Source organism: Penicillium canescens (genome assembly GCF_028828765.1).
Source record: "Penicillium canescens strain IBT 15451 chromosome Unknown utg000002l_segment0_segment0, whole genome shotgun sequence".
NCBI classification, from domain to species: domain Eukaryota; kingdom Fungi; phylum Ascomycota; class Eurotiomycetes; order Eurotiales; family Aspergillaceae; genus Penicillium; species Penicillium canescens.
In genome coordinates, this window is record NW_026703964.1 from 5,118,901 (window position 1) to 5,131,021 (window position 12,121).

At 50.8% G+C, this 12,121-nt stretch overlaps 7 protein-coding genes across 7 annotated transcripts; 1 reads left to right on the plus strand and 6 right to left on the minus strand.

Annotated features, from left to right (window-relative positions):
• Positions 1-249: 249 nt before the first annotated feature.
• Positions 250-756, minus strand: N7446_003173 (uncharacterized protein; the record flags this gene model as incomplete). The annotated part of the gene is made up of 2 exons (XM_058511922.1): positions 250-256; positions 320-756. The coding sequence occupies 2 exons, from the start codon at positions 754-756 to the stop codon at positions 250-252; spliced, it is 444 nt and encodes a 147-aa protein (XP_058377458.1).
• Positions 757-1,451: 695 nt separating this feature from the next.
• Positions 1,452-1,700, minus strand: N7446_003174 (uncharacterized protein; the record flags this gene model as incomplete). Its single annotated transcript, XM_058511923.1, has 1 exon — positions 1,452-1,700. The coding sequence occupies one exon, from the start codon at positions 1,698-1,700 to the stop codon at positions 1,452-1,454; it is 249 nt and encodes an 82-aa protein (XP_058377459.1).
• A 188-nt stretch (positions 1,701-1,888) lies between these two features.
• N7446_003175 (uncharacterized protein) lies at positions 1,889-2,779 on the plus strand (the record flags this gene model as incomplete). Its single annotated transcript, XM_058511924.1, has 2 exons — positions 1,889-2,567; positions 2,751-2,779. 2 exons carry the CDS (start codon positions 1,889-1,891, stop codon positions 2,777-2,779), a joined length of 708 nt encoding a protein of 235 aa, XP_058377460.1.
• Positions 2,780-3,962: 1,183 nt separating this feature from the next.
• Positions 3,963-7,660, minus strand: N7446_003176 (putative plasma membrane phosphate transporter Pho87; the record flags this gene model as incomplete). The annotated part of the gene is made up of 5 exons (XM_058511925.1): positions 3,963-4,108; positions 4,179-5,301; positions 5,352-6,543; positions 6,732-7,212; positions 7,642-7,660. The coding sequence occupies 5 exons, from the start codon at positions 7,658-7,660 to the stop codon at positions 3,963-3,965; spliced, it is 2,961 nt and encodes a 986-aa protein (XP_058377461.1).
• A 162-nt stretch (positions 7,661-7,822) lies between these two features.
• N7446_003177 (mitochondrial 37S ribosomal protein uS7m) lies at positions 7,823-9,104 on the minus strand (the record flags this gene model as incomplete). Its single annotated transcript, XM_058511926.1, has 3 exons — positions 7,823-8,238; positions 8,324-8,690; positions 8,772-9,104. 3 exons carry the CDS (start codon positions 9,102-9,104, stop codon positions 7,823-7,825), a joined length of 1,116 nt encoding a protein of 371 aa, XP_058377462.1.
• An 834-nt stretch (positions 9,105-9,938) lies between these two features.
• Positions 9,939-10,304, minus strand: N7446_003178 (uncharacterized protein; the record flags this gene model as incomplete). Its single annotated transcript, XM_058511927.1, has 1 exon — positions 9,939-10,304. The coding sequence occupies one exon, from the start codon at positions 10,302-10,304 to the stop codon at positions 9,939-9,941; it is 366 nt and encodes a 121-aa protein (XP_058377463.1).
• A 28-nt stretch (positions 10,305-10,332) lies between these two features.
• On the minus strand, positions 10,333-11,717 carry N7446_003179 (uncharacterized protein; the record flags this gene model as incomplete). The annotated part of the gene is made up of 3 exons (XM_058511928.1): positions 11,607-11,717; positions 10,941-11,419; positions 10,333-10,866 (listed from the first exon to the last, which is right to left on the minus strand). The coding sequence occupies exons 1-3, from the start codon at positions 11,608-11,610 to the stop codon at positions 10,333-10,335; spliced, it is 1,017 nt and encodes a 338-aa protein (XP_058377464.1). The 5' UTR covers positions 11,611-11,717.
• Positions 11,718-12,121: the final 404 nt, after the last annotated feature.

The window sequence follows — 12,121 nt, forward strand, 5'->3', positions numbered from 1 at the left end:
CTACCTAGATATACTTGACTACTGTACTTGACTTGACTGTACTCCAGTACTCCATTCATGGGATATACATAGTGGTACACGCTGTGGTGCCCCAAAAACAGACAATCCATCGTGCAGGTGCAGATATTAAACATGGCTCTATGGACAGCAAACATTGAAATCACTCGTGACGACGTCGAATCTTGGAAACAGAAATGCAAATATCGAAAATAGGATGGGTATTCACGCCCTGTTGTCGACAAAACGAGATCAACTCCTAATTCGGCCTTTGAGCAGACGTCCTCGGTAGGGGTAAGGGGGTTCTAGTGAAGAGACTTACATGAGAGCCAGGGTGAGGTCACCGTGAATACGCGCCTTCAGTTCAACTTCAATTTCCAGGTTCAGTTCCAGTCTCAACTTCATGCCCTCTTCGTCCAGCATCGACTTCTCCTCTTTGTGGAGGACGTCCATGCCGCCGTTGGGTTGGAAATTGGTGTTGTTGTTGGAGTAGGGCTGCATGGCGACATCATCGTCATCCGAGTACTCATCGTCGTATTCATCTGAACCATATTCATCTTCGTCTGTGTATTCGTCGTCGTCTTGTTGTTGCAGGGGCTTCCGGCGCTGCACCTGCTTGTTCTTTTTGGTCTGGGGGATCTCCTCTTCGTACTCTTCATCGGTATAGTCGTCGGCACTGTCATAATCTTCACCGTCGGAAAGGTCTTCCTGCACGGGGAGCTTCTTGGGCTGCTCCTTGGTCTTTTCGACGGTAGCCATAGTGGATGAAGTATATTATAGGAGGTTATAGGCGAGAGAAGAGATGGGGGAATAGAGGGAATGGGTATAGACAAGAAATGAATAGAAAGTAAACATAAAAACCTAAAAAAGAAGAGAGGGAAGCAGTATGATATCCAGTATGGGATCGGATATCAAGTCTATGCAGATGACGTTGGCGGCTTCCCGCTTCCTCCTCCTCCCACTCCCACCTGCCACCGAATGTTCAACAGACCACCCGCGTCATAGTGTCAGACAAGACTGAGGACGTGTCAATGATGGAGTCCAACGACATGCCACATGGGCACGACCGTGGAAACAATGACAGGCCTGAACCGGTCAAGTTGAAACTCGGAAAACCAGGAACCGGGCATATATTGCCCCTGTCATTTCCCCATTTCCAGTGGCTGGAAGACTGCTAAAGTGGCATTAGGGTATACAATACAGCATCCAAGGATACTAACACGTACAGGCACAACCCATCCTGACGTCGAGTCGCGTCATACTCAACGGCCTGCTACGTCTACTTAATCTATTTAAGTGGAGAGTGTCAGTGCAACAAATTTACCAATTTGTTCTATGATTGGTGCGTGGCGGCCAATAGCGGAGATATCTATTTTTTCCTTGCCGATCCACGTCTCTGGTCCAACGCATGGCCAGGGTTTGGTCTGTTTCTTGCTGATCCCACGTTGTACCAATTAAGCCGGGGTTGTCAGTTGCTCCATACGGAGGCGTTCCAGGTCCTGATTCTGACCTACACACGTCATATCGATTTCTTCACGCTGGGATTCCCCCGTCATTTCCGCCAGCCCCATCTGGACCAGATGTAAGTATACGACCGCCTTGCGACCCTCAGCCCTGGCATCTGGTGCGAGCCACAGTCGCATCCCGTCTGACGTCGGAGGCGGCTCCTGGGGACTGCGACGACCGGTTTTGACCAGCTCCATTGGCGTTTCTAATGATATAAACGGTTAGACAAGGTGTTCATTTCATATACCAATACGCACAATTACATAGTAGTTCCTGTTGCCCACCTCCTGTGACGCTTTGTCCCATATCTCGTGCTCGAATCAGTTCATATTCCCCTCCTTCCCCCTCTTGACAGCTTCTCTTCTCTCTTTCTTCTCTTTTCAATATGGCCGATCAGGATCAACCTCCTACTCCCAACCCCGATTCCACAACCACAACCCCCAACAAGCCTAAACGTGCCCCTCCCAAACTGGGCAAGAAGTCCCCCACCAAACAAGAACAGACCCCTCCCCCGTCCGAACAAGGCCAGGCCGAGGACAAGAGCGAAGACTCCGAAAAGAAACCAGAAGAGAACAACGAAGAAAATAACGAGTCCGAACCCGAGCCAGTGAAACAACAAGAGCCAGACTCAGACCAAGACGAAGACAACCAAGAACAAAACGACCCGGAACCCGAACCGGAACCCGAACCAGAGCCCAAGGAACGTCGTCGTCGCCCTCGTCCTCGCCCTCAACCCCAAGAAATGGAACAACCCCAGCAAGAACGTCGTCGCGTGCGTCGCCAGCGCCAGCCCAAGCAGCAGCAGCAAGGACAAGACGGCGGCCCGCTCGGCGGTCTTGGCGGTGTCGACCAGGCCGGCCAGCTCGTCCAGAACACAGCCGGTAATGCCCTGAACGGCGTAACTGGCAGTGCTGGCAAGGCCGTCGGTGGTGTCCTCGGCGGTGGCGAGAAGAAAGATGAAGAGGAGGATGGTGGTCGTGATGAGCAGCTTCGTCTGCGGCTGGATCTTAATCTGGATATTGAGGTCCAGCTTAAGGCGAAGATCCATGGTGATTTGACGATTGGTTTGCTGTCAGTATTACCTTTCTTTTCCTATTCTTTCCTATACTTGTCTCGACAGCTCTTTGTCGTCGCATTTCCCAATCCTAATCCTAACTCAACCCTAACCCCGATCCTCTGGTTATTAATCTCTGCTCTTACTTCTTATTCAAGTCTCTGTTGGTGCAATTCACTGACTGACGATGCAGTAATTAAATTCATCTTCTACAGCAAATAGAAGAAGTACTTATACCTCACGCCTACGTCTACGTCTATATGCTTATCCTATCTCCATCGCGATGAACACCAGCTCCATTTCCCCTCCCTTCCCCTCGGGTGGTGTTGCGTGCGCCTGAAATGACTTGTTTATGGGTTAACGTTACGGTGATGCAAGATGCATAGTCCTTATTCTTGTTCTTTTTCTCGTTATGTCCCTGTTTGTGATATCTGTTTTCTCCGGCCTATTGTGTTTCTCCTTGGCTAGGCTTATTATCATATTTCCCCTTTTTCACCATCTTACTTCTTTCTGTGTTGCGACTAGGATGTTCATTTCCCTAGATCTGGTCTGACTGTCTTGGAGTCTTGTCGTTGTACAGTAACTTTAGCCTACAAGTATTGGGTCTGGTGAAATGGATTAATTGACTGGTTCCAAGTACTTTTTTGCATTAGTACTGTAGACATGTTGGACAATGGTATTAAAATACAATGTGTCGAGACCTGCTCAGATGTATTGACCTAGTGCTCCCATACCCACCTCAGTATCTATCTACCCCCGCATCCATATCAGAAAGCAAAAAAGGAAAGCACAAACAAATCAAGTTGGACAAGTGCAATAATCTCCAGACTGTTAGGCATGTATTCGTATTTAGTGTTCCCTCTAAATTCGCCGAGAAAGGTGATATGTATGCAACCACATCTACAGCCACACACACACACACACACACACACACACACACCACATTATCGTCCCATCCTTCCCATCCCACTGTATTATCATGTGAAAAAAATCCATCGAGGAATTATCCCATTGAAAAACAAGGGTATGGTATGGTATGGTATATGCATTACTCTTCACTATCCATCAGTCTATCTATCGTCATCTGTGCAACAAGTACAGAACCAATCCTCGCCGATACGAGATGGGATCAGGCAAGCAAGAGAGGAAGGGAGAGGTGGTGAGGTGAAGGGAGAGAAAGAGGGAAAGGGAAGGGAGAACGCTCGCTCATAAGCATAAATAACGAAAAATGGAGACGAGATCGGACACCAAAGTCAAACAGACGATAGCCGCGGCCAAGAACTGAACTGGGTGTGTGGGTTTTTTCTTTTCTCTTTGTTTATCCATGTCGGTTTAGCTCTTCCAAATGAGATTGGATTGAATCGTCACACGCGCTCTCTTATAGGACAGGGCATAAGGTGCTGCTCTATAATCCCGCCACATACATCAACCCATAGCCGAGCGTGACGATGACCACGAATGACATGAGACTTGCTGGGATACCGCGGGTGAGAAAGTGGCGGACTTGGAGGTAACGCTGGCCTGTTTGGGGTACTTCGGTCATGATGGCAGCTAAGAAGAGGAGATTAGGTTAGTGGAAGGTTTACCAAGTGACAGTCCACGCGTGGGTGAGGGAACATACTCATATTGGGGAAACCACTGGTTGGCAATGCCATGGCGACGGAACACATCAAGGCGCTGGCCATGACCAACAGATTTGGGTGGGGGTTCTCCATGTTCACGCCGATTTGACGGACGAGAGGGAGGATGATCAGGGCGGCGACGGTGTGCGAGATGAAGGTTGCGATGACGAGAATCAGAGCGCTGAAGACTAACAGCACGCTGTATAGACTGAGGTGCTCGACGCGGGCTGTGATGCTTCCGGCGATGGTGTGCAGCAATCCTGAGGAGGTGACGGCCTTTCCTAGACATAGTCCACCAGCGGCGAGGATGATGATCGTCCATAGGAAGTTGTTGAAGTCCTCTTTGTTTAGGATTCCGGTTCCGAAGAAGAGAACCAAGGGGATGATGGCGATGACGCCCATGTCGCCGAAGATATGTTCAAGTTGGTGGCTGGCGCACCAGAGGGCGATAGTCATGAGGGTTACAATGCTGATGAAGTACTGCATTCCGGTGAAGCGGTCCTTGACGGGGCGGATGGGGATGACTGTTGCGTTGCGGCCCGGTTTGAAGGTTGCTAGGAGCAAGCCCCAGATGAGCAGAATGGAGATGATGCAGACGGGGAGCGCGATGAAGAACCATGTTCCCCAGCTGATGTTGGGATACATGTTCTGCAGGGCGATGATATTCTGCGGCGAGGCAATAGGGGACGCGGCACCACCAACGTTGGCAGCGAGCGCGATACCTAGCACGAGAGCCTTGGCGAAGTCCGACTCTGGGGGCAGGTTGCGCAACAGGGGCTGGATGATAGAGTAGCAGAGCACAGGCGATGCGACATTACTAATCCACATGCTCAGGAACATACTCACGAACATGTTGGTGAGCAGGACAACGGATGGCTTCGATCCGGCTTTGCTTAGCACGAACATGGCCATGCGTCGCGCAATATCATACTTGGAGAGTGCTGCGGCGATTGCGAAACCACCAAGGAGAAGCATGATGACGGGCGTCCACATCGCGGAGAACACCATGCCTACCGACTCCTTAGGCCCCAGGCGCTTATGGGGCTTGTCCTCTGACCGCATAATACCAAGTACAACAACCAGGAACGGAATCAAAAGCGAAGTGACGAACAGCGGAATGGCCTGTCAGATATTAGCATGCAATCAAAAAAGATGGAATAAGTATGTCATACCTCAGTAGCCCACAGGATGCTGACGAGAACCAACATAGCCAAGCAGTTCTGCTGCTCAGGGGTCTCCATAATCCGAAGCGAGAGCATTGCACCAAAGACAGCAATGCTCAAGACCAACGTTCCAAAGCTCAGACTACAGAACCACAGCGGGAAATGGAATCCACCCAGAGGCGTCTTGATCTCCTGGGTGCGAATTTCCTGCTTATCACCCTGGCGTCGAGCAGTGGCAGGATCCTCATCACCACCCAAAAGTGTCCGACGGATACCAACGTTCGCGGCCTGAGCACGGCGTTCGATCTCAATCATTTCACGCCAGACGGTATTCCGCTCCCAGACGACATGCTCTCGCAAGTGCAGACGCAGCTCGCGCCTAGCCAGCTGCTGGTTGCCCTTGGTGACAATGCCGGCGTACACATTCTCAACACTATCAATATGGCTATCGACAGAAGCCATGGTACTCTCGACGAAAGGCCGTGCCGGGTAGACAACGGAAGCCAGATAATCGCGGCGCAAGTTGCGGTCCAAAGTCTTGTCGTATTTCTTCAGAGCCTTGGAGAAACCAGTCTTGTTGAGTTCGATAAAAGACCGAAGCTCACAGAGCGAGACATAAACCTCGATCAGGCGCTTCTTCAACGAAATCCCGGCGTTATATAGAGCCAGGAAATCCTCATCGCTGAAATACGACTCGTGGGGCTCGCGTGCACTCGACTGGCCGAAGTAAGTCGAGTCCACCAGATCGCCGTGCTGATCATCCGTGCCAGACTCGAGATCCGTCGACTGCACCATTCTCCGGCGTTGAGCAAGCGTCGTCGGCGATCGATCATCATCGCTATCGCCCTCATCATCGGCCATCGAATCGTTGCTAGCACCACTGGATCGCCGGCGCAGATGAGAAGCACCGCTATTCCGGCGGAAGTTGGCCTTGATAATAGTCTCGCTGACCGGATCCATATTGACGCCATCCGTCTCGGAAAGATAGACATGAGCGTCCTTGATAACCTCATCAGCAAGCTCGAAGATCTCGGCCTCCTTCTTCTGATAGAAGGTGCAGATCTTATCCATCTCGGCATCAAGTGCCCGCTTAAAGATCCCATCGGGGTTACTCGTCTGAGCACCCAGCAGAGGCGCAGACTCAACATCAGTAGTGGACTGGCCCTCAGTGCGGTTGACCTGCTTCTCGAGGGTGTATATTCTAGCCACAATGCATCATTAGCACACGAAACAAATCTCCGAAGACAGTATCAGCCATGCATGCACCGCCGTACAATGTGCAATGTGACACCGACAAATCTCCCCGGATATGAGCATCGCATCGGTATCACACCGCACACAACCACCCATCTCCAATCTAAATCCCGGCAAGAGAAACAGCCAACTTACAATTTCTTCAAATTGCTATACGCAATGTAATTCGAGCTCCAATCCGGCACAGCATTAAACTGCACACTATGCGAGAACTTCATTTTGGCGATACTCCCAGATCCAGATCCAGATTCAGTTCCGGTATCGGTATCGGTATGGGAGTCGACCTTCCGCGATTCTGAAGCCTGCGCACGACGTCGAAGAGCCTCAGTCCAAAATCTCAGACGAGTAAAGCGGACACCGGGCGGCCGGCGCTGACCTTCAAAACTCTTCTCGTGGGCAGCCTCGTCCAGCTCTAGCACAAGACTAGCTAGCGCGAGCGCCTGAGAGTTGGCTGCAGGAGCAAAGGGCCTTGTATTTAAGGATGAGGGTTGAGCTGTAGCAGTGGGCCCTAGGTCCGGTCCGGTAGCGTCCTGGGAGGGGTGGTTGTACTCGACAAGTTCAATGGAATCGGGACGCGTGGGAGCCACCGTCGTTGGGAGGCCGGAGGGAGATCGGCCTGGGTCACCCAATGAATGGGGGGTGGGGAGAAGCGAGGGTTCGAAAGTGCGAAGTGGGCTAGGCTAGGTCGGGGACGGTGGAGGGTTTGTTGATAGTGTCGGGTCAGCTGCGGTTTGTGGGTTGCACGGTTGTGGATCACCCTGCGTGAAGATGGGAATTACTCCGAAACACAAGATCAACTGTCGCTTTCGCGATGTCTTCGATGACTTCAAGGACCGTTGGCGGAATGGCTGAGGTAAGCAGGTTCGGCCTATCAGGTGGGGCGCTATACAAAGCTGAGAAATGTACTCCGTAAGTTAGTTATTGAGGTACTCTGTATAAGATGTAGAGATATTCGTAGAACTGGTCTTATGCAAGGGGGATAAGCCCATCTGCTAGATCCTCCAATGGAAAGAGGGGAGGGCGCTGTATATAGAGTCTGGCTTACACTTGAAGAACTGCGACATAACATTGATACAGACCGTTAGTCAATAGCAAGGAATGACCTTGTCGAGTTGTGAAAGAAAGCCAAATCCATTTGACGGGACTAATAAATGAACTAATAAATGTACAGATGCAGAAGTGCTCATAATCCAAACCCCAGAAGAACAAATACAGACCATGGCCGTTTAACGACTGCGAACACCCAAGTTGGCACGACCAGAAATACCAATCTTGTGCTGCTGATCTCTCTTGTCCCAGACAGAGCTACGGCCCTCAGCGACGGCCACCAGCTCAGCCGCAACGCGGTGCGCGAACAGAGCATCCTTGCGCTTGTCCGACTGGTCGAGAATCCACTTGATAGCGGTGCGGCGACGCTGGCGCAGAGTCAGCGGGTGGGGGATCTGCACCGCAGTACCACCACCGGCGATACCCTTCTGCTGGCGGATTCGGAAAAGAGGAGCGACGGAGTCGACGATCAGGGTGAGGTAGAGAACGGGGTCGAGGGGGAGTTGGGAAGCGGGAGGAGCACCAAGGAGACGGCGGCGAGGGTTTACCTGTGGGGGGCGGCGGTGCGGAGGTGGTCCAGAACGATGGACATGTTCTAGACGAATTAGCCAAACCGTTCCCAGTTAAATATCCATCGGCGAGAAAGAGATGTACCTTTTGCGCCCGGGTCAGTTTCCCACTCTCCATCATCATCTTGGTAAACTGGTCCTGCAGCGTATCGTAGCGTTTCCGGAAGTTCAATGTGCGAATGTTGCTAGGCAGAACAGGCTCATCGAACTTCAAGCCGGGGTTTTGCTCAAGAGCCTGCTCCTGCACCTGCTCAATCATGCTAGCAAGAGCAGCAGCAGCCTCATCGCTAGCCTCAATGCCCTGTCCAGCACCGACACCAGGAACGGGGATGGACTCGTTGTTAGGCTCAACACCCTGCACATCCGGCATGCGGCTACGAGCCGAGGTCGAGAATGAGCGCGAGCCACCGGCCTTCTTAAGTTCGTCCCGCATAATCTTGGGCATGTGCTTCATAGCATCCTTATCGCGGCTGAGGATCTGTTACACCAATACCAATATTGTTAACACGGTTCCCGGTAAGGCCTAGTCACCCTGGGAGCGGGGTGGGATATTTCTCACCTCCTCAACTGGAGTCCCTTGGTCCAGCTCTGGAGTGGAGGGGACACCATCGCACCGCTTTTCCTTATCCATAATGCGCGAGATCTCAGCAGCCTCCTCGCTAACATGGGGGAGCTGGTCCGAAGTCGGGAAGGTCTGCTCATCGGGCTGGGGCTCGACCTTCTTCGAGCCATCACGCGAAGAGTTCCATCGCTTCTGAAGGGGTACGGACTGGACAGCGCGGAATCGAGCTGGGCTGGCGATGCTCCGGGGTGAAGAGAGTGCGGGAGTGGTAGATTGGCGGAGGGCCGAGACGGCCTTGTTGGCTGTGAAGAGGTTGAGCCGTGGTGGCATTGTGGTGGCTGTGAGGATTGGCCTCGATTCAATTGTTGTCAATCGAGTTGAGTCGAGATCAACCGCTTGTTGGTGAAGTTTGCTGTCTCCGGCAAATTTCCGGGATGCGCTTAGTCATCGCCAAGACCCTTTTGTGAGGTCATGCATGAACTGTAGAAGTCTTGGAAACAGGATTGATTGTTGGAGGGTAGCGTGTAAAGTGAGTTATTGGAGGTTGTCAAGCTTTGGATATTGTTTAGCCAGGTACTTAGTTCCTGTTTTCCTATAGAATATGATACACATGGGAGTTGAGAAAACAACTATATATTCAATGTCAATGATGACCCCAACCATTTTACAATTCGTGTACTTCAAAATGAGTTATCGACTATCATACAATATAGACAAAGAATGACAAAATACCTATGGATATGGCCTAATAGATCCAACAAAGACAGCAGGATTAACGAAGGATATCAATCGACAAAAGAATCCGAGGCAACCAACACTTTTACCTATCTAGTAAATAGCGTTGCCCACAGGCATGAGCTCAGCATCATTTATAGTGTGCCGAGACATTTAGGATACATAACTGATCTTTGATTCGACGATAAGTGCCGAAGAAGCGTCTCATCACCGGGTTATATCTGCAAGGTAAAGAATCGTTCATTCCTACCTCAAGCTGATCAAAACTAGAAACATATAGACACATGAGATTTTGATGAAAATCGGAAAGTACATAAGGCACGAGATGAATACAAAGAAAAAACAGTAGTCAGTAGACAAGACAAAAAAAGAGGATATATCCACCCAAATAATGACCAAATCAAAGATCCAACCACAGCTCAACCCCGCTTAGGTAGCAACATTATCAGGATAGACATAGAAAGCCAGAGCAAGAATGAGATACATGCCAAGACACATACCACCCTCAAGGTAATTAGACTTTCCGTCCTGAATAAGAAGCGTAACAACCAAACCAGAGATAAAGAAAGCAACCGTCTCAAAAGTCTGGAAATGCAACGTCATCTCGATACCCATGATCCAGCCCAGGATAACTAAGAAGGGAGTAACAAACAGGGCAATCTGCAAACTGCTACCAATGGCCACGCCAATCGCCAGATCCATCTTATCCTTGTACGCAACGACCACGGCAGTGGCGTGCTCTGCGGCATTACCGACGATGGGGATGAGAACTAGACCAATGAATGTCTTGCTCATGCCGGTCTTCTGGACAATGCTGTCGATACTACCGACGAGGTAATCGGCGCAGATGGCAACGAGGATGGTGACGACGACCAGGGCAACAGTCGCAGCCCAGGGGGTTCAACACGCGCTCTTCTTCCTCTTCTTCTTCATCGGCGGCGCCGTTCTCGGCATCACTGGGGGTCGTCTCTTCGAAAAGGTCGGCGTGTGAGCGCAGCTGGAAGTAGAGGTACATGACGTAGATGATAAGGAGGATGATGGACGTGCCGTGCGAGAGGATGAGGATGTTCTTCTGCGCATTATCGTCCGGGCTTGTGGCGTTCTCGCCGGGCTTGGTGGTTGTGCCGTTTGAGATTGCTGCGTAGAGGGTTGCCGGGATGATGAGCGAGGCGGATGCCACAGCCATGAGGGAGGACATGGTCGATGCAACGGTACTGTTGAAGGTTTGTTCGCGGAAGCGCAGGCCACCGATGAAGAAGCAGCAGCCAAGCACGAGGAGGATATTCGAGAGAATGCTACCGAGCATGCTAGCCTGGACAACGCGGACCTGGTTATCCTTAAGAGCAACAATGCTGACCTGTACCCGAGAGACCAATTAGTACACAAATATTCCATCAGATAACCAACTCGAATCAATGGGGTCAAACTCACAATCAACTCAACAGCATTCCCAAAAGTAGCATTCATCAACCCACCAAGCGCCTGACCCATAGTAGCAGCCAACTCCTCAGTAGCAAAACTAAGCAGCGAAGCAAGCGGAATAATAGCAAAGAAATTCAACGTAAAAACAGCCGTCGAATCCCATCCTAGAGCACCAGCAACAATGCCCAGCGGCACCATGAAAAGGAGCAGATTGACGTAATCCCGCACAAGAGTCTTCCACGTCAAACGCACGACATGCATAGGCCACGCCACCCACACGCGATTATCCTTCGGGTGATGGTGATGATGTCCATGCTCCTGCTGCTCGTGTGGCCCAAGACCGGAGAAGGATGATGCCCGATGAGAGCCCAGGAGTGAGGTTTGCTCGCTCGGGCCGTTGATGTTGCCGTTGCCGGCGCTTCCTGATGACATTTTGCGGCCGGATCCGAAGCTATAGCTTCGGAATTGGGAGCGGAAGTGGACGTGGGCTGTTTGTTTGGGAATTAGTGGGTTTCCGTCACCTGACGGAGCTTTATATATGATGTAAAAGGATGAATAGGATAGTTGGTTTTGATAGGGAATGAAGGGGTCACAGGTGATTATGGGGTGATATGGGGACTTTTCCAGAAAGTCGGCAAGGAGAAGGAGATAAAGGGGAGAGAAGAGATCACTAACACATTTTTTAGGAAAAGCCAAGCTTCAAAGGAAATGAATTGGCGGGGTTCAAGCCACTGAAACCCTGGATACGCAACCTGGAGGCGACGTAACTATGGATGAGAAGAGCACAGCCTCGCAGCTTTCCAAGATGACCGGGAGCTTGGACGATCTGACTCCACTGAGCCAGTTGGCCACACACGTGATTGGCGGACTCAGTGCCAAGATTACACTGCCACAGTCGACCCAGATGCACGGACGATTTGTTTCGCATATAAAGTTGGGCAGAAGTATAACTACTAGAGTATAGACTGAGATCCTTGTAACATTAGGAAATATAGTATAGACTATGCGGAGATAGGAACTGTAACACATGGTATCTATCATAACACCAAAGCGAACCCCATCCACAGGGAAACAAAAACTCAAAAAGTCAGAAAAAAGACACTAAAAGGAGAATACATCAGGTAGTAAATCACATCAAGAAAGGATTTAAAGGAAGGTAAAGACTCAGGGGGAATGAAAAAGAGAGCCAT